The sequence below is a fragment of the Bison bison genome, unplaced genomic scaffold (genome assembly GCF_000754665.1).
Source record: "Bison bison bison isolate TAMUID 2011002044 unplaced genomic scaffold, Bison_UMD1.0 scf7180017864466, whole genome shotgun sequence".
NCBI classification, from domain to species: Eukaryota; Metazoa; Chordata; class Mammalia; order Artiodactyla; family Bovidae; genus Bison; species Bison bison.
In genome coordinates, this window is record NW_011495027.1 from 2884965 (window position 1) to 2906166 (window position 21202).

Here is a 21202-nt window from a genome sequence, read left to right on the forward strand (position 1 = left end):
TTTGATTTGTCCTATTACTTACGATGTTCAATCACTTGATTAAAATTGTGTCTTCCAGGCTTCTCTACAATGAAGTAACTCCAAAATAAAGTTACTGTTTTTTTCCATTTGGAATTGACAAGTACTAATTTTGTGAAAAGATACTTTAGATCTGAATAAATATCCTATTCCTTAAAAAACGCAAACAAACAAAAACTGGAGTAAGACCTTCTACCAGTTTGTTACCCTTTCTCTCACAAGAAAATTCTCTACAGTTATAAAGGAGCTAAGTAAAGTAGCACTTGTATTATGGGAAGATCAGAAATTTGTTTAAGAAAACGGCACACTCTTCCATAAAAATGACAGTCAAAAATATTTAGTCCAATAATCCATTAAATACTTAAAATGTACTACAAATGGAAATACAAACATAAATAACCCCTGGATCCTGGTATTTAAGAAACTCATTTTTATAAAGGAGACAGACTTATGAACAAACAGCACATAAAAAAAGTGGTAAGTGCCATCCATGGGAAGCCCAGGTGGCTCAGTGGGTAAAGACTCCACCTGCAATGCAGGAGACTCAGGATATGTGGGTTCAATCCCTGGGTCAGGAAGATCCCCTGGAGAAGGGAATGGCAACTCACTCCAGGATTCCTGCCTGGGAAATCCCGTGGACAGAGCAGCCTGGTAGGCTACAGTCCATAAGGTTGCCAAGAGTTGGACATGAAAAAGAGTGGAACATGACTGAGTGACTGAGCATGCACATGCATGTGAGACAGGGTACAGAGGAACAGACATTTAACCACAGACTAAGGTGAAACATGTATGGAACATTAAAGGTATGGAACCATTATACAGCTTGGTCTATTCAGTGCTGAATTTTAAGATCTTAGGAGCAACCCCCTCTAGTACTTTCGCCTGGAAAATGCCATAGACAGAGGGGCCTGGCAGGCTACAGTGCATGGGGCTGCAAAGAGTCGGATGCAACTGAGCACATAAACTACTACAAGGGGGCCATGTGAAATGAGGGAGAGAAAAAGGCAGTCTATCACAGAGGACTGCTGCTGTGAAGGGTTTTAAGCAAGTGAGGCCAGAAGGTGGAGTGGGTAAAAGTATGGAAGCAGAGATTACTGAGATTACTTATGACTCCTTTTTCCTATTCTAACTACCTAACACTTAAAATCCAAGCAAGAGATGGAATTACAATATTAGAACTAAGGCAAGACAACTAAGTCATTATCTTACTACTATTTTTAATCATTATGTATTAACGGTAAGAAATTCATTTTGTGACACTAATTTTAGCTCTAAAGCACAACTGCTTTGATATAAAGTAAAACCTTCACCACTTCACAACTGTGATTACAACAAAGAGTTTATGAAGTAACTCACGTTGCTCTAACAATAAGACATCATATATCACATATAATGCTGGTTGAGATATCAAAGATTTCACTTTAAATCCTGAATATTTTATGACCTTTCTCAAAAACAGAGCAAAAGATATCCAAAGACCATCATAATCAGTTTAACTCAATAGATTTAAATTTCATTCATTAAATATCTCGTTCTTTTAAAATTCATCACAGGGATCAAAAGGTATTACCACTGGAATCTGACATTCCTTACCTGATTCCACTGTCTCTTCCCCTTCTGGTAGAAGCCTAGCTTTCTTAGCATTCTGTGGGGCATCATCACCATTGTCCTCATATATGTTAGACCATTTTATTGCCATATCCAGCTCTGGAGGGGGAGGTTTCTTCTCTGTAGAGTAGGTCTCCGGAGGTGGTACATAGTGTGACTTCCATATTTTGAATTCCTTTGGAGGCTGTTAAGCAAACACATTAAGAAGCACTGTGACGAACCGAGGTTTCTATAATCGATGTGGGCACATGCAACTCCCTGCCGTTCGCTTACTATTCAGGTTGACTTTTTTTTTTAAGGTTTAAAGACACATTTTTCCATCAAAATCACAATACTGTTAAGTGAAAAGCCAAAGGGTTCCCTGTACGAATAAAGCTAATAACTTTTAGTTACCAAAGAAGAATCCAGTCTCAGATACTACGCCAAGGCTGACCCCTTCAGGAGGCTGCAGCAGACACTGTCTTGGAGGCAGCACCGCAGGCACTTCGGCGTCAAAGGGAAGGGGTCTCGGGGAGAAGCTGCAGCAGGGGGCGGGGGAGTCACCACCGTTAGTCCTCGCCGCGCGGGGTCAGGGCACCGAGTGTGGAGGTTTGGGTCTCCTCACAAGGGGGTGGGGGCTGCGGGTCCAGTATGACACCCACCAGGCTGGGGGAAAGGGGCCCGGGCTCCCCAGGGCTGGAAGTGGGAGAGGGTGGTGCGGCATCCCGCAGGGCGTGACTGCGTGTGAGGGGCGGACAGCTGGTCCCCAAGACGGGGCTCAGGAGGAAGGGGGCGGAGGCTGGGACCAAGATCGAGAAACGGGGTCGGGGACCTCACCTCCTCTGGAGCTTTGACGACATGCCTCTCCCAGTCTATCTGTTTGTTGAGCGGATTGTAAAGAAAGGCCGGGCGAGTCACGCTCCGGAACAGCTCGTCTGGTCCAGGCAGCCGCTTCTCCGCCTTGTTCCCATAGCCGCCGGCAGACTTCGCTGTATCTTGACCCTTACGACTTGTTTCCTCCGGCTCGCTGTTATCCTCCTCGTCCGAGGAGCCTGAGCTGCTGCTGCCGTATGCCGCGAAATAGCTCAGAGGATCCTTCTCTTCCGCTGCCATGACTGCGGCACCGGTCCGCCCACGGCTCCGCCGGAAACCGGAAGTCACTCCAGGGCCCGCCCCGCAGCTGACCCCGCCCCAAGTCTCGCTGACGGGCCCGAGGTCTGCGCCCCCTGGCGGTTGCGTCGCGTTTTTGCGCCCGGCTTTGGGGACTGAGGCTGAAGGCTGGCCGCGCACGTCCCTAAACAGGGAGTTCTAATGCTCATTAATGGGAGGCCTTGAAAAGGGACAGATCCTGAGACGGTAGTCTCAACCAAACTTTCAAATACAGTAAGACTTTATTAAAGGCAGAGAAGAGCTGAAAAAATTTCTTTTCACTGCCACCTTAAAGCCCTTGCCCAGTGAGACCGGGATTTCTTCCCGTTTGTACAGCATCTCTTCTTCAAAATAAAATTACTCGTCCCCTCTGTCGTCATGGAAGACTTCTGTGGGTAAGTGGTCAAGCAGAATTCTCTCCTGCTTCACCTCATTCCAGCGCACTCTGAACAACCTTCTTTGTTGGAACTTCTCTTGTATTGCATCACACCACTCCGAGGGATCCTCCAAACGCTATGGCTTCTTACTGTCAGCCTCCTCCGTGCTGGCTTTGCTCTGTATGGCCCTTAAGTGTTGATGGTTCCCAACGTACTATACCATCGTTCAGCAACACCTACTAACCAGGTGTTACAGAGTTGCAAGTCAGATCAGATCAGATCAGATCAGTCGCTCAGTCGTGTCCGACTCTTTTCGACCCCATGAATCACAGCACGCCAGGCCTCCCTGTCCATCACCATCTCCCGGAGTTCACTCAGACTCACGTCCATCGAGTCAGTGATGCCATCCAGCCATCTCATCCTCTGTCGTCCCCTTCTCCTCCTGCCCCCAATCCCTCCCAGCATCAGAGTCTTTTCCAATGAGTCAACTCTTCGCATGAGGTGGCCAAAGTACTGGAGTTTCAGCTTTACCATCATTCTTTCCAAAGAAATCTCAGGGCTGGAATGCTTGTGACTTCAACAGCCGGGTCTCCAAATCCAGTCTCTGCAAGGCAAGCTCTGAACCACACCTCCCTACTTATCTCTTAAACTTTCCCTAAGGCCAGGTCTCAAACACCCACTTAAAGATCAGTAAATTGTTTTTCCATATAATTTGCTTCTACATTTGTGTCCCTCCCTTTTAGTAAATGACATAACCACCTGCTTAGCCACCAGGGAAACTAGAAATCTTTGACTTTTGGGGAACTTAGAATGATACACACATGAAGGCAATAAAGTTGGTATCAGTGTAAAGTTGGTATCAGTGGTATGCATTCACAGACCTCACATAAGGATGCCTATGTCAGACATTATTTAGCAACTATACAATGGTTTTTGTAGCCAAAGAATACAGATTAAAATTAACCAAGGGAAGAGATGTAGGGGATAGAATGCTGGAGCCTTCCACATGCAGAGTTTCTGGTTGTCTTCTCCCAGTGGAGGTTGTAGACAATGCTCACTTCTGCAGCAAAGATATGTAATGCTCACTTCTGCAGCAAAGATATGTGACAACCTGCATGGAGCCATCAGGGGAGCCTCACCAGAGCCTGAGTCTCCAGAGGTTTTATTGGGGATTGGTCATTCAGACATAGCCTCCAGCCCCTCCAGAAAAGTGAAAAGTGAAAGACGCTTAGTGTCCGACTCTTTGCAACCCCATGGACTATACAGTCCATGGAATTCTCTACTCCAGAATACTGAAGTGGGTAGCCTTTACGTTCTCCAGGGGATCTTTCCCAACCCAGGAATCGAACCCAAGTCTCCTGCATTGCAGGCAGATTCTTTACTAGCTGAGCCACAAAGGAAGCCCAAGAATACTGGAGTGGGTTGCCAAGCCCTCCTTCAGGGCATCTTCCCAACCCAGGGATCGAACCCAAAGCTCCCACATTGCAGGCGGACTCTTTACCAGCTGAGCCACCAGGGAAACCCAAGGATACTGGAGTGGGTAGCCTATCCCTTCTCCAGGGGATCTTCCTGCAGGGTAAGGGAGTTAGAGAAGGTGAGGTTCAGAAAAAGAATGAGACCTGCACTTTACAGGTACAGATCACCTTTAATGAGGCGAGAAGGGGCAGCAGTCAGATTAGTGAGCTGCAGCACTAACCCAAGAAAAGAGTAAGTGTATATAGAGGCATATATGTGGAAATCTACTGTCTTAAGGGGGCCTGTTCTTCTCCAAGGTTGTTCGGAGTAGTTATCTCTTAAAAGACTGGGGCAAGGAATTCTGGAGATCGGCCAGAGGCTGGGACCAGCTGGGAGCTGGGTGTAATCAGCCTTAAGGTCCATTTTTTTCCTTCGGGTGAGAGAGTTCTTTATTTGGCACAGGATGGTGGGGAGGACCCAGAGAAGAGTTTTAACTCCGGGCTATTTTGAGCCGTGTAACTTTCCTTCACTTCCCAACCCAGGAATCGAACAGGGGTTTCCTGCATTGCAGGCAGATTCTTTACCAGTTAAGTAAGCTACCTGGGAAGCCTATACTAGTCTCTAATACACCTTTTATTTCAGTATAGTAAAAAGAAAGAAGAAAATTCAAACTTCTCACAATGGTTTATAAATCCTTCCATATCTGCTCCTCACTATCTTACTTGATAGTGAAATCTTACTTTTCAATCCAGGCTTCTGAATTCCCTACTCATCCCTCTTACAATCCTGCCTGTACTGTCCTCACTAGCTTATTCTTGCCTCAGGCCTTCTGCACTCAGTGTTCAGTCCAGTTCAGTTGCTCAGCCGTGTCTGACTCTGCGACCCCATGAACTGCAGCACACCATGCCTCCCTGTCCATCACCAACTCCTGGACTTCACCCAAGCCCATGTCCACTGAGTCGGTGATGCCATCCAACCATCTCATCCTCTGTTGTCCCCTTCTCTTCCTGCCCTCAATCTTTCCCAGCATCAGGGTCTTTTCAAATGAGTCAGCTCTTGACATCAGCTGGCCAGAGTATTAGTTTCAGCTTCATCATCACTCCTTCCAAGGAACACCCGGGACTGATCTCCTTTAGGAGGGACTGGTTGGATCTCCTTGCAGTCTAAGGGACTCTCAAGAGTCTTCTCCAACACCACAGTTCAAAAGCATCAATTCTTCAGCACTCAGTTTTCTTTATAGTCCAACTCTCAGATCCATACATGACCACTGGAAAAACCATAGCCTTGACCTTTGTTGACAAAGTAATGTCTCTGCTTTTTAATATGCTGTCTAGGTTGGTCCTAACTTTCCTTCCAAGGAGTAAGCGTCTTTTAATTTCATGGCTGCAATCACCATCTGCAGCAATCTTGAAGCCCAGAAAAATAAAGTCAGCCAGTTTCCCCATCTATTTCCCATGAAGTGATGGGACCAGATGCCATGATCTTAGCTTTCTCAATGTTGAGCTTTAAGCCAACTTTTTCACTCTCTTCTTCCACTTTGATCAGGAGGCTCTTTAGTTCTTCTTCACTTTCTGCCATAAGGGTGGTGTCATCTGCATACCTGAGGTTATTGATATTTCTCCTGGCAATCTTGATTCCAGCTTGTGCTTCTTCCAGCCCAGTGTTTCTCATGATGTACTCTGCATATAAGTTAAATAAGCAGGGTGACAATATACAGCCTTGACGTACTCCTTTTCCTATTTGGAACCAGTCTGTTCCATGTCCAGTTCTAACTGTTGCTTCCTGATGTGCATACAGGTTTCTCAAGAGGCAGGTCAGGTGGTCTGGTATTCCCATCTCTTTCAGAATTTTCCAGTTTATTGTGATCCACACAGTTTGCTTAAACTTCTCTCTAGAACTTCACACAGCTGGCCCCTTCCTTCTTATGATTTAGGCTCAGCTCAAATGTTGCCTGCTTTGAGAGGAGTTCCCTCATGCTGTTATACTCTGGCCCAAGTTACTTTTTAGCTCATACACGCCCTATTTTGTATCTGGGGCAGCTAGAATTATCTGAGTTTGCTTCTTTATTTTCTACGTCCTCCAACTAGAATACGAGTTCTCTATGAGAACACAGAGTTGGCCTGTTTTGTTTATTGCTGTTACGTGCAGTACTTAGAATGATAGGTACCAATAAATACTGAATTAATGAATGAAAAAATACAGTTTCCACTTTTACCTGCCATCTGAGAAATGATAACGAGAGCTACAGCAAAAACTAACAAACTAACAAAATTATGCAAAGCAATTATATTCCAGTGAAAAAATAGCAAATAAAAATAGAAAAAAAATTTTTTTAAAAAGAGCATGGAGTTATAGAAAGAACACTGACCTTAAAGTCAAACAGTCCTAGATTTCAATTCTAAAGAGATTGTTTCTCTGTTCAAAAAAAAGTAACAATAAAGCCTTCCTTGCAGGGTTGGTATTAGCACTGAAAACAGTAACACACATGTGGAAACACCAAGCCACCAGTATTTGGCACCCAGTAAGACTGTGGTTTCCAAACATTCTTGCACATTGGAATCACCTAGAAATTTTGACAAACTTCTGATGACTGTCTTTCACAATCCAAACATTCTGACATTCTCATTTAATTGGCAATGGGGTGTAGCCTGGCACTGGGATCTTTAAAAGCTCTTTAGGTGATTCTAAAATGGGCAGCAAAGTTTGAGAACCACCATAGGACAACTGTCTGATAATTAAGTACAATGTCAAGTTCAGAGTGAGGACTTTAGGAGCAGCGCTAAAATTACTCACAAATTGTGCTTAAATTTAGCTCTCCTTTCAGAAAACCCTCCTAAGAGTACATTTAACAATTAAAGATCGATTTGCTCCTCGGTTAGCTATAGCTATTTTTTTCCCAGTAATCATTGTATAACTAAATATTGATTGTACTACTATATGATTCATCAAACAATATTTTATGTAATTATTAAGTATATATATTTTAAAACATTTTTAATATTGAAAGGAAAGCTATGACAAACCTAGAGAGTGTATTAAAAAGTAGAGACATAACTTTGCTTACAAAGGTCTGTATAGTCAAAGCTGGGGTTTTCCCAGTAGTCATGTACAGACATGAGACTTGGGCCATAAAGAAAGCTGAGAACCAAAGAATTGATGCTTTCAAATTGTGGTGCTGGAGAAGACTCTTTTTATTAAGAGTCCCTTGGATAGCAGGGAGATCAAACCAGTCAAAGCTAAAGGAAATCAACCCTGAATATTCACTGGAAGGACTGATGATAAAGCTGAAGCTCCAATACTTTGGCCACCTCATGTGAAGAGAGAATTCACTGGAAAAATTCCTGATGCTGGAAAAGATTGAAGGCAAAAGGAGAAGGGGGCAGCAGAGGATGAGATGGTTAGGTATCATCACTGACTCAATGAGCATTAATGTGAGGAAACTCCAGGAGATAGTGAAGGACAGAGGAGCCTGGTGTGGGTCTCAAAGAGTCAGACATGACTTAGCGACGGAACATAACAATATAGGAAACAGGGGACGGGGTGGGTATATGGGAACTCTACTTTCTGCTCAAGTTTTCCATAAACCTAGGACTGCTCTAGAAAATAAATTCTCAATTTTTAAAATAATTTTAAAAAGTGAACTCAAAGGTGTATTTTTTTATATTAAGTGATAATGTATCTGTGAACTTTTTCATTGCTGCATTAATCAACCCAATAACCAGTTGCACTCTATCATGTCAGACTACCATTCAAATTTACATTTTTGGCAACGGCTGGTTTTCAGTGTTTAAAGGAAAAAAACTGACTTCATAGGATTCAGAAAACCCAAAAGCCTAAATTTGAAAACCCAAAAACCTTAATTTTATTGCCTACATAGTTAGTCAACAGTCTGAAAGAAAGTATTAATATAAATATAGGTGCTACAGCATATCTAAATTAAGATCTTTGATTCCAAGTAAATCTTAAACTTAAAAAAAAAGTAACTGCGTATCAAATTTTATTTTAATAAATGAAAAGCCTACTTCTGCTTTTTAAAAAGATTTCTTCAAACATAATGTCACTATTTTTTTTTTCAACTGCCAATATCTTATTATGCTATCCTGGAGGTGAAACATGTTTCTCTAAAATCCTTGGAAAATGTTTATACTATAAAAATCCCCCAGTCTTTAAAAAAATTTAAAAGCCAATATGCCAGTCTTCTTCATGATTGATAACTTCATCAGTCCATTCAGAAATGAACTTCATCTCACAACTTGAAGTAATATTTCCTATAAAAATTGGTACATATAAAAATAGTTCTAGGTATTTCGTATTGAAAAAATTGAAACTTCCAAAATACAGCACTACAACTTAAAAATGTTTATTTTCAATAGCATATTTCCATCTCTGCTTTTTCCAAGTAATGGAAATATATATGAGACAGGTATCTGGAAATAGATAATTATAATTTAATGAAAACAATGAAAGCAGATTTATAAATTTATAAAATAAGTCATACTTTGTCATAGAACAAATGACCTGCTTGTTCCAAATAGTATTAAAAATAGAATGTAATATACACACACAAAAACCATTTTGTCCTAATTATTTCAATTGTACAGTGGTCCTCATTAAAAGGGAACAAAAAATACAGAAAAAAGTATTTTAAAAAATCTCATCAAATTATATGTAATAACTGAAGTTTATGCCAAGATTTTTCTTTAGGAATAAAAATGATAAAGCAAAGAATGTCACAATTTTAAGGAAGTAGTATTTATTAGTAAAATTAGTAAGACATGTATTTTGGCAAATTGATACCTTAGCTGGCTCAAACTCCATTAGCTATCCCTCTGAATCAAAAGGGGACTTTGTAAGTGTCTGGAAGCCAACTAAGTGGGGAAAAGATTTTTTTCTGTCTGCTGGCAGTTTTCCCAGTAGTGATAGGCTTTATTACCAAATGGAAACAGCTTAATTCTGAAAATGTACTGCTGAATGGTTGGAAAGGACTATTAGACTATGAAACTTATTAGCGCAAACTCACAAGGAAGAAACATTCAGTCTAACATTCTATTCTCAAATAGAGAAATGTTGTCTATTAAAGTTAGTCTTAACACATGAAGAGAGTGAAAACACTAAATCTCAAACTTTTGAAATTTGAAAATACTGAAAAGTACATGATCAACATTGAATATGATCAACACTTACTTTAGCTCTCTAAAAATATGCTTCTTTTATTCTAGAAAATTCTATTTACAAAGTTATGTTTATGTTGCATTTTATAAAACATGTATGAATATTAGTAAGTCATTGTAGCAATTTTATGATTCATATCCTTTCCAATATTTTTTGTCATCATTAAAAAAAAGTAAAAGGCAGTAAACTGTCATTGCCGCAAAACAGCACGTGATCGTAAGGGAAGAAACATCTCACTAGAGTTTCCTTCTTCTTCTAATTGCAGCTCTGGAGGCAAAGGAGGAGCCCCAGGGTCCCCAGGTCTCGGAAGTGTAGTTGAAGAGAAGGTGGGATTTTCAGTTCTGCCTACTTCTAGAACAGGCAAATTCAGAGAAGAATCGGTAGAAAAAAAGGGGGCCGTGCTGGATTCTCCTTCTGGGTGATACATGATGGTGGATGCTCTCAGTTTCTCAGAGAAATTACTCTCATCCGAATTTGATCTAGAGAGGTTATTTGTGGCTCCATCAGGAAAAGGCTCACAGCTGCTACATTTCAGTCCTACAATACAATTATTCAGATATAAATAAGAAGTAACTAGGAAATGTGAATCCACACCCATCTTGGAACTTTTTAAAGATTATACAAATTTTAAACAGCAGTTTATAAATTGTCATAATCCATTTCACATTTTATCTGCTCCTGACAATCCTGAAGTATACTGCTATTTACATTTTTGAGACAAGTGAATAATCTCAAGGAAGCTAAATAACATGCTAAAATTCACATTTAATTTCTGTACTTATACTTAACCATTGAAGGACCTGAAAAAATAAAGTAGCTCCTAAAATTATTCATAGAATAAGAAATAGCTTTTACAACTAAAAAATATTTTTAGGCATTCTAGTATACACACACACAAAACTTTACCCAATAAAAATAAAGTTAAAACTGGATATATCCTAAAATTCTATAAGTTAAGTACTTTCAATTCCTGAATCATGGAGTATTAGAAGTGGAAGGGATTCTGGAGGGCATCCGGGATAGCCTCTCACTGTGAGAGACACTAGAAGACTGAGGCCCAGAACATTGAAGTCATGCCCAACACTCCAGGATTACTTCATGCTAAGGTGACACCTAGAACCCAAGTCTCGTCTTCACATCACACAAAAAATGTTCTGATTCTCAACCTACCATTTTACTTAAAGAGCAGTGGTTGTTCTGAACAAAAAATTCTGTCATATCCAAAGGATATAGTCAACAATTAGCCTCATGGTGGAAATAAATACAAATGCATTTATCTTTCTGTTAGGCTTAGCAAATATTCAACCCAACTGTGTACAGGCACAGAAAAGTTTCTGAGTTGACAGATTTTGTATAACACCTGCAAAGTCTGTAAAGCACATCTGTATGTCATTTTTTTTCCATTAGTTTTTCAACCTCACAATACAGTCAGCATTTCTGTCCCATGGAAGAGAAACTATTTTCTTAAATATGTTTCAAGGGGAAACTTCACATGTGTTCCAGCCTCAGACTTATAGACTGAGTTCTGTAAGGTAAAGTTAAATTACTTGTTTCTGTTTCCCTAGTGCTTAAAAGAGCTGGAATAGAGCTGTTATCACACTCACATTTATCTTAAGTGCTATGTAGAGAGAGACGGGGGAAAAAATGGGGGACTTGGGGGAGAGGGGAATTTGAATTGTGCAGACAATTCTATATAGCATTCCAATCAGTGAGTGTGTGCTCCAGGGTGAGGGTGAAACAAGGGGTAAGTTTGCTCCTCCCTTAATCAATATCAGTTTCATGCCTCTCTCATCTCGCCAGACTGAGTGTGATTCTAGTGTTTAAAGTCACATATAATTTATACAACATGATTCTTACCAACATAGGCCAACTATTTTATTGTATGATCAACTGGTAGAATAAAAACCACCAGAATTTATCAAAGGTAAAATGCTTTACCTATACACTGTTCTTTATTTATGATCTGCATTTTCAGGGGTTACTTTTTAACAGATTGATCTTGCATTCTATTAACTTTAGAAACAAACTCCTGTGTTTCTATGAAATACTGCGATTTCATTATGAAATTGTTTTCTATAAATATAGGGTTGCTGCTGCTGCTGCTGCTAAGTCGCTTCAGTCGTGTCCGACTCTGTGCGACCCCATAGACGGCAGCCCATCAGGCTGCCCCATCCCTGGGATTCTCCAGGCAAGAACACTGGAGTGGGTTGCCATTGCATTCTCCGAAATGTAGTGTTAATGAACAGAAATACAGAACACTGAGCGATACTTCACTTTTCCAATGTAATGAACTCAAATAAGGTTAAAAAAATGCAAATCAAATGTAATGCTGAAGCTTGAACTTTTTTTTTTTTTGAACTTTTTAAATAAAAGCAAAAATGGTCATTTCTGGGTTTTTTGTTCTGCATTCTACTTACAAAAGCATTGTTACATTTAAATGAACTCTTGGATACCTAAGATATCTTACCTTTCAGATGCTCTAGTTTTATATTCCTAAGTTTCAGCACTTCATCTGTAATCTTCTGTATTAGGAAGTTCTGTGTTTTTTCTCGTCGAATAGATTCGACCAGGGTATCCAGTCCTTTGGGGTTTTCTTGTAAGTAGTCTAACAGTTTTCCAGCCCTTTTCCTACTTGACGTTCGGCAAGAAATTTCTTCAGTGTCTTCTCTACTGAGTATTTTTTTTGCTCGTAGATGATCAAAGTGTCTCTCAGCTATGATTTTTTCACACAGGTATACACGCAAATTTTCTAAAGCCTGAAAGAAATAAAATATGGCTTAATGTAACACCTAAGTCATACAGGCAACTGATGGTAAGTTAGGAATCTGACTGGTAAGAGAAAACATCCTGAAGTCAGGAAGCTCAGCCCTACTAAAGGCCTGCTATTAAGATGAGTGAGCAGGGTTTCCCTGGTGGCTCAGTGGTAAAGAATCTGCCTGTTAATACAGGAGACACAGGTTTGATCCCTGGTCCGGGAGGATTCCACAATCTGTGAAGCAACTAAGCCCGTGCATCACAACTCTTGAGCCTGTGCTCCAGAGCCTGGGAGCCACAACTGCTGAGCCATGTGCTGCAACTCCAGAGCCCACGCTCCCTAACAAGAGAAGCTACCACAATGAGAAGTCTGTGCACCACAACTACAGAGTAGCCCCCACCTGGGGCAACATGAAAAAAGCCTGTGCAACAATGAAGACCCAGCACAAAAATAAATAAATAAAAAATTATATACACTAAAAAAAATATGAAGGAGGAAAGAGATAGGTGGTCTCCGAATAGATATTCCTCACTGCTTCCGTCCCGCTCTGATCTCATCTCCACAACTATAAGCCAAGATCAAACTACTGTGAGGAGGGGGCCAGTCTCTTTTAGGGATCTTGGGTCTGTGGAAATGAGAGGTATGCTGAGGGCCTTCAGAGGTAAAGATGAGAGCAGAGGTTACTGGACATTTTCGTTTCCATTTAGTAAGGAATCTATGATTAGTCAGGGCCAGAGAGGATAACTTAGGGAGAGGGCTCGTGGTTTATAACTTTCTTGTTATTAACTTTGCATCTTTCTAGAGTAAAACCCCAAAAGAGAGAGAGAGAAAGAAAAAGAGCCTAAACTAAAGGGGAACATAATGTGTCTGTCTTTGGAGTCAGTTGGCAAGATGATAATCTAACTCAGTCTTGGGAGGTAGAAAGGTATGGGAGGAAAGAAACAGTGGATGTTGAAAAAAAAAAACTAAAGAAATAAAGAAAAAGAAATCACATAAACAGGCCTACACCTGACAAGGGCTTCCCAGGTGGCACTTGTGGTAAAGAACTCGCCTGCCAATGCAGACCTAAGAGACACGGGTTTGATCCCCGGGTTTGGGAATATCTCCTGGAGGAGGGCATGGCAACTCAGTCCAGTATTCTTGCCTGGAGAATCCCATGGACAGAGGAGCCTGGAGGGCTACAGTCCATAGGGTCTCAAAGAGTCAGAAAAGACTAAAGCAACTTAGCACGCATGCACACCTGACAAGTGCCTGCTGCTGCTGCTGCTAAGTCGATTCAGTCGTGGCCGACTCTGTGCGACCCCATAGGCGGCAGCCCACCAGGCTCCCCCGTCCCTGGGATTCTCCAGGCAAGAACACTGGAGTGGGTTGCCATTTCCTTCTCCATGACAAGTGCCTAGTGAGGCTTAATTAGCCAAAAATCGATCTGGGTATCCATAAATGGTATTAATAATTTGATGTGAGCAGCTGTATTACATAGCTCCTTCATTTACTAGATATGCGATCTTGGGTAACTTAACTCCTTTGGACCTCAGTTTCCTCATCTGAGTGTAATGAGATATGTAATATTAACATATGTAAAGTACTTGGAAAAGTGCTTGGTACATGTAAGTGATAAGTAAATGTTAGTGATGATGCCAATGATGACTAATTTGATTCGCACTGACCAAGATGAACTAAAGGCAATGGAAAATCTTTACTCCAGTATATGGTGGCAGAAAAGTAGCTCAGGTGAAGGGGTTCCTAGAGTTCTCCGTCCACTAAATTCCCACATTTATTTATTCGCACAAGACACATTTCACATATCTAAATGCCTAATATGCCAAGTGCTGACAGTGGATATGCAAAGATGAACAAGACTTAAATTCTGCATGCGAAGGGCACATAGTCCAGTTGAAGAATACATTATTAACTCAAGTTAGTAATTGTGAGATAATGGAATATGACCCAGAAAAAAAAAAAAAAGATATAGGTCAAGTAGTGGAGCAGCATAGAAGAGGCAACTTATTCTGCCTCTAGGACCTGGGAAATTTACAGAGGCCACACCTGAGCAAGAGGCATGAAAGGTATGTAGTAGGGGAAATTATATTTCCCTGTAGCCAAAACCTCATCAAAGGCTTATAAACAAGAAGCCATAAGAAAAGTTTTACAGAGGGCTGGGGGAAGCAAAAATTGGGGTCAAAGGGGACTAGTTAGACGACTGCTGCCGTATCTTACATATATTATGCTGAGTGCATGAATTTCAGCTGACAGGATGAGGAGAGAGAAAAACAGATTTAAAAGATGAACTTCTTGGAAAACCTCATGTTTCATTTCTACCATGTTGTTGATCCCTAAATTTCGCTATGTGATGCAGACTTTCTCCCTAGACATCCCAATGGTACTTGAACTTCAACATTCCAAAACCAAATTTATCTTCTATCCTTTTCCTCTGACACTGTAAACTCACTTGGGAGTACCACCATCTATTCAACAAGCTATAAACCTTCAACCCATCCTTGACTTTTCTGTTTCCACCCACCTGACACATTCGATCACCCACCCACCAAATCTTGCTGATATTCATCTTCCTCAGCGCATACATTCAAATCATCACCAAGTCTTATCACTACTATTTAAAAAAATGTCTGGAATTCTCCTATTCCATCCATATCCACTATCTGTACCCTGATCCAAATCACCATCATCTCTCACCTCTATAAAGTCCAAGAATCTCCTCACTAGTTGCCCTCTTCTCACTTTTGCTCACCCCAACCCATACATTTGGCAGAGGAAATTCTTCAATAAGTCTCTATTACACTTGGGAAGAAAATTCCACTTTACTACCATCTATAAGACCCTTTATAATCTGGCCCTAGCCTACCATCCTAACTTCACCTCAAGGCACTCAACAGCTTGCCTGCATTAGATCCACTGCAAATTCTATTCTGTCTAGAATGTTCTTCCCCAGTTCTGTCATATCCTTCAGGAATCAGTTTAAATATAACCTTCCCTGAACATCCTATCTCAAGTAATTTCTCCTCTTATCCTGTTATTGTCTCAGCACCTGTTCCTCTCCTTCACAGTACTTACCATAATTTGAAATTATACATTTGTTTTCAACCCTAAGAACTCACATGTTAAAAGCAAGCAAGAACCAGGTACATTTTGTTCAACTCTGTATATCCTACACTTAGCAGAGTGCCGAGTAGATAATATTTCGGATGAATGTAAAATTCATCATTATTTTGTGATTCGCAATTATCATTTTACATGTTTTCTCCTGCCCCAAGAAGCTGAGCTATTCTCAAACTAGAATTTTTCTTCGTTTTTAATTTTTAAACTGTTAGAATCAATGGCAGTATCAGCCTCACAATAGTGTGTAGTCCATATTTATGAAACTGAACTAAATTCAAAGATGAGAGAAACAACTAGATGAGATACACAGGGAGAAGTGATACAGTAAAGAAGTGGTAGCCTGAAAAAAAAAGAAAGAAATGGGAGTTTCCACGTGGATAAGTCCTCTATATCTGCAGATTCTGCACCCTCGGATTCAACCAAGAATGTATCAAAAATATTTGGGAAAAAAAAAATTTCCAGAAGTTTCAAAAAGCAAAACTTGAATTTGCTGTGTGGGTCAACTGTTTACATAGCATTTACATTATACTAGGTATTATAAGTAATCTAGAGATGATTCAGAGTATATGGGCAGATGTATGTTACATGCAAATATTACACCATTTTATAAAAGGGACTTAGGTATCCATGAATTTGGTATCAGCAGTCAATCCTCCATGGATACAGAAGGAGAACTGTACACTAGTCACCAAGACAGAGAATATAGTAGAAACAGCAACTGGCTTTGGGGGAGGGATGATAAAAAATTCAATTTTAGACAAAGTGAGGAGTCTGAAGGATATAAAAGTGTATTTCCAGTAGATATTTAGAAATAAGCACTTAGAGATGAGAAGGAAGTAAGTCCAAATATGTGAATGATAATTTTAAGCAAAGGTCACAAACCACTTTGAAAATATCATGAACAAAATTTCTAAGAAAAAAATGTGCCCATACTATTTTTCACAGATGTCCTGAAACCTGTTCATGATTCCCCAAGGTTATGAATTTCCGATACAGCTGTAAATTGAAGTCATGGAGATGGAAAGTATCAATGAACAGATGGGAAAAAATAAAGGCCTGGAAGCCTCCCTTCACATCTGTACAGGTTTTCTATGTATAGGTTTTTTATGTACATGTTTTCTATCTTTTCATTTGAACCTCTCACTACCTGTCTTATCAACTATAAAATGGGAAAGACAATGACCTGCCTTAGAGGTTGTTGGGAACATTGTCAACTGTGTGACACAGCAGGCGTAGCTCTTGAAGTTCATGTTTTTACTGGCACAAATCTTGAATAACACAACATTCTTTTGTTCTTTAGTAGTTATCAATATCCCAGTCTTAACTAGAATATAAAGCAGGGGTGACTTTTTTTTTTGTATCTTCCCAGGCCTAAGAACAGTACTTTCCATAAAATAAGTGCTCCACAACTATCTGTTGAAGGAGGAAACTAAGGCACACGTCCCAGTCATAACCAGTTTCCTTCTGCTAATTCATTATCAGAATTGCTCACAGTAATTCTGTAATTACTCACTGTAATTATGAGTACAGCACAATAAACCTTACAGGTGAGGGAAAAGCAAACATTTAAAACGCTGTTGTTCTGTCTAGTTCACAAAGATGATTTTGTGTAAGTACTGCAGTGGTAAGCCAGAACACAGTTCATGTTCTTGTTGTTTTTAATTTGAATACAATGTGTTTTGATGGTTCTCTGAGAAGTCTCATGTGGCAAAACAAGTTACTAAAAGCAAAGGAAAAGAGAAACAGGTCAGACCTCAATAAAGTCATTCTCTACGAATAAATACTAAGCTCTGTGCACTTCAGCATCCAAGGAGAAGAGCATAATTTAGCTACCGAGTATCTCCAACGTTTACCTGTACATTAATTCTCGACTTCTTGTATTCTCCCCCCACCCCCACCCCACTCCTTCAATTTAAATACGTGGGTGTTTCCTTAGTAGGGGAATTCCAGGTAGTGCTTTCAGCTGTCGAGCTTCCCCCAACCCCTTTTGCAAAAGTTTCACGTATTTGCTCCGCTGCTTGGGATGCTTTATCTGGTCCAGCTTTTGCTCCAGGTCGAGCCAGCAGCCAAGGCAGTCTGACTCAAGGATGAACTTGAGTCGTCAATCCCTAGCAACGCCACTCCAAAGCGCATCTGGGGTGAAATCATCAGGGGATGAGTGAAGAGTGGGCAAGAAGCTGACTGTGAAGAAACGCTCCACTAAACAAGGTTTCAGAAACCCAAGCCCTGCTTTTATTGATTTAAAACGTGGATTAACAGGTCAGCGGGGGGCAGGTCACTTCCACCAAGGTTCCTCGCGTGCAAGGCTCGTCGCGGTCCTGCGGTTCTTGGACGTTCCGCTTCTCAGACCCCGGACTCCTCCTCCAATTCCGACTCGGACTACGACGCTTTCCGAGTTTCCGCTTTCCTCGCCCGCAGTACTGCAGCCAGCCCCCGCCCGCCCCTAGCCCGCGACGGCACCTGGGCAGGGTTGTGCTACTCACGTCCTTCTTCACTTCAGTCAGGTCCTCCTCGGTGAGGGACGGCGCGGTGGGCTCCATGGCGGAGGCGGGAGATGGCGCTTCTTCCGGGTCCAGGAGCTCCGGCTGCGCCGCCCCGCCCAGGCTGCGGGCTTCGGCCTTCGAATGAAGGGGCAGAAGGGAGGCGGAGAGGGTCGGGAAGGAGAGGGCTGCCCCGTCGAGGACCGATGGACTAGTAAGTCAAACTGTGGCGCCTCCGGCAGAGCCGAGGGCGCAACAGACCTCCTTGTCCAAAAGCGGAGACCGGAGCCCCGGATCCTTCTCTCTCCGGGAGGCCCAGGAGCAGGCACCGCCCCTCGGGGGGCCACCGGGAGAGCCCGCCCAGTCTCTACAGCAGCCAATCAGAGCCAGCCTGCGGGACACCCTTGTCCCCGCCCCCTGCCGGAGCCTTTCAGGAGTGGCTCCCCCCCCAGCCTCCTGAGCGTCAGCGTGTGGCAGTCGGGTGGCCTCCCCGAAGGGAATCGTTTCCGTGGGTGGGGTGCGTAGCTGCTCTGCCTTCCTGCGGTCGCCGCCTGCGTAGACAGTTCACAGGTGGAGTCGGGTCTCTGCTTGTCTGTACTTTATGGTTCCTCCCCTTTTCCCAGACCCTATCCAACGATTTTCTGTTGCTGCTTGCTCACTCGTTTTAAAACTATTTGTCAGACACTGACATGCGTGCGTACACATACACGAGACGCGTGTACACAGCCTATCAACAGTATTAAATTTATGAAAGAGAAAAACCGCCTACAGTCCCAACACTTTAACACTTAATTTAACGTCTGCAATCTTTTTGGTCACTTTATTATCAACCTGTTTCCTCATTTATTCATCCGTATAATGAAGATTTGTCTACTTCATACCTTTCACAGGGCCTCTGTGAAAATTAAATGACGTGGTATCTGTAAGATTCTAACAGGTATTGGGCACACAGCACACACCCAATTTATCATTATCTTACACTACTAAAACATGTATTGAGTCCTTACTAATATGTTGTAGGTATCTTATTCTGTAACCATTCTGCCGTTATACTGGGGAGCCTGATGAACAAATCACTATTCTCAGAATGGTATTCCAGCTACTGACAGAGGTGTATATACCCAGTAAAAATCTGGGTGGATGAAAAGCTCAAAACAGAGTCCTGCACACAAGAGGGTTGTTTGGACAACATGCTAAGTAAACTAGAAATAAAGTAGATGGTACTTGAAGCTAGAGGGTAGGTAAAAATGATAAGAGGACCAAAAACAAACTTTGAAGCCCAACAATTAAGGGAAGAGGAAGGAAAGGAATCAGAAAAGAATAACATTGCCAAAACCACGCCAAGCTATATTTGATCACAACACAGGGGTTCTATTTTTAACATTAACATTATGTCACATCTTTTTCCATATTGATACATAGTATTTTTTCTGATTGCTTAATCTTCCATCTGCTTGATATAATCCAATTTACTAAACCATTTGTTCTTTCATTTCTCAAACATTTACTGAATGTTAGCTATGTGCCAAAGACTGATTGCTCTAGGTGCTGGGGAAACAGCTGTGAACGAAATAGATAACAATTCCTTTCCTCCTGGAGTTTAAATTCTAGTGTATGTTTGTTTGGTGCAAGGCAGACAGATGTTTGAAAAACATTGTGTAAATTATTTATTATGTTAGAAGATAATGAATGCTAAGAGAAAATGTAAGACAGGGCAATAGGATGAGGGTGTCTAGAGCAGTAAAATTTTAAATCGGCTGGTTAATGAAGACCTTACTGAGAAAGGGAGATTGGAATTGCTACTTCAAGGAATTGAGGGAATGAGCCATGTAGACATATGGAGAAAGAATACAATGAGAAGAGGAAACAGTCGATGAAGAGGATCCAGTGTGACCGGGGAGGGGATAAGGTCCTTGTGTACCACTGTAAAAGTTTACTTTGACTTTTCTCTGAGTCATATGGGCATACTCTGAGTCAGACGGGAAGCCACTGGAGGGTTCTGCACAGAGGAGTGATATGATCCGATTTACAATTTGAAAAAGGAACACTTTCACTGTTGCCTTGAGGGACAGGAAGATGGGAGAGGGGAGACCAGATAGGGAGCTATCACCATCATCTGGCCCGGAAGATGGTGGTTCTGAATGGCGCTGGTAGCAGCAAAGGTGGTGAGAACATTTTGAAGCGGGGAAGTGATTTCATTTCCTTTTCAAAGAATCACTCTGGTGGCTGAGTAGAGAATAAATAATAGATGTATAGGGTGGATGCAGAGAGATCAGCTGGAAGCTACCAGAGTGATCCCAGCAAAGATAAGAGTGGTGTCACCAGGCTGGGAGCAGTGGTAAGTTCTTCCCCATGGTGACCTCAAGTGAGTGAAGTCGCTCAGTCGTGTCCGACTCTTTGCGACCCCTTGGACTGTAGCCTACCAGCCTCCTCCATCCATGGGATTTTCCAGGCAAGAGTACTGGAGCGGGTTGCCATTTCCTTCTGCAGGGGATCTTCCCAACCCAGGGATTGAACCTGGGTCTCCCACATTATAGGCAGGCACTTTTACTGTCTGAGCGGCCAGGGGAGTCCTAATACGTGAACAATACATGAACCGTGAACTTCTAGATGTTCAAGCTGGTTTTAGAAAAGGCAGAGGAACCAGAGATCAAATTGCCAACATACGCTGGATCATGGAAAAAGCAAGAGAGTTCCAGAAAAACATCTATTTCTGCTTTATTGGCTATGCCAAAGCCTTTGACTGTGTGGATCATAATAAACTGTGGAAAATTCTGAAAGAGGTGGGAATACGAGACCACCTGACCTGCCTCTTGAGAAATCTGTATGCAGGTCCTCAAGTTATTCTTAATTTTTCATTATTATAACAAATTTGTCCCTAAATTTTTTATCCACATATTCCCCAGGCCTTTTTTCATTTGAATTATCATTTCTTTTGCATAAGTTCTCAGGAGCAGGAGTACAGAGCCTAGTGAAATGACTATTTTCTGTCTTTTCATGCATATTTCCACAGGTCCTCTCCAAGGGATTGGTCCATCCGTGTATGGCAATAAACCATAACTGCTCTGCTGATGAAAGAGGGGACTCAGAAC

At 41.7% G+C, this 21202-nt stretch overlaps 2 protein-coding genes across 3 annotated transcripts in view; both read right to left on the reverse strand.

Moving 5' to 3' along the window:
* Nucleotides 1-3174, reverse strand: part of LOC105003269 (chromosome unknown open reading frame, human C1orf52) — an 8214-nt gene extending 5040 nt beyond the window's left edge. Inside the window, exons 1-2 of one of the 2 annotated variants that reach the window (XR_827088.1) lie at nucleotides 2443-2745; nucleotides 1612-1810 (exon numbers count right to left, since the gene is read on the reverse strand). Coding sequence is in view for 1 of the 2 variants with exons in the window: in XM_010860319.1 (XP_010858621.1) it covers nucleotides 1612-1810; nucleotides 2443-2718 (475 nt within the window). In the remaining variant the exon portion in view is untranslated. Of the gene's footprint in view, nucleotides 1-1611; nucleotides 1811-2442 lie in introns of both variants that reach the window. The other variant, XM_010860319.1, reaches the window with a different exon arrangement.
* Nucleotides 3175-8930: 5756 nt separating this feature from the next.
* On the reverse strand, nucleotides 8931-18433 carry BCL10 (B-cell CLL/lymphoma 10). The gene is made up of 3 exons (XM_010860321.1): nucleotides 18114-18433; nucleotides 12226-12514; nucleotides 8931-10295 (listed from the first exon to the last, which is right to left on the reverse strand). The coding sequence occupies exons 1-3, from the start codon at nucleotides 18168-18170 to the stop codon at nucleotides 9949-9951; spliced, it is 693 nt and encodes a 230-aa protein (XP_010858623.1). The 5' UTR covers nucleotides 18171-18433; the 3' UTR covers nucleotides 8931-9948.
* Nucleotides 18434-21202: the final 2769 nt, after the last annotated feature.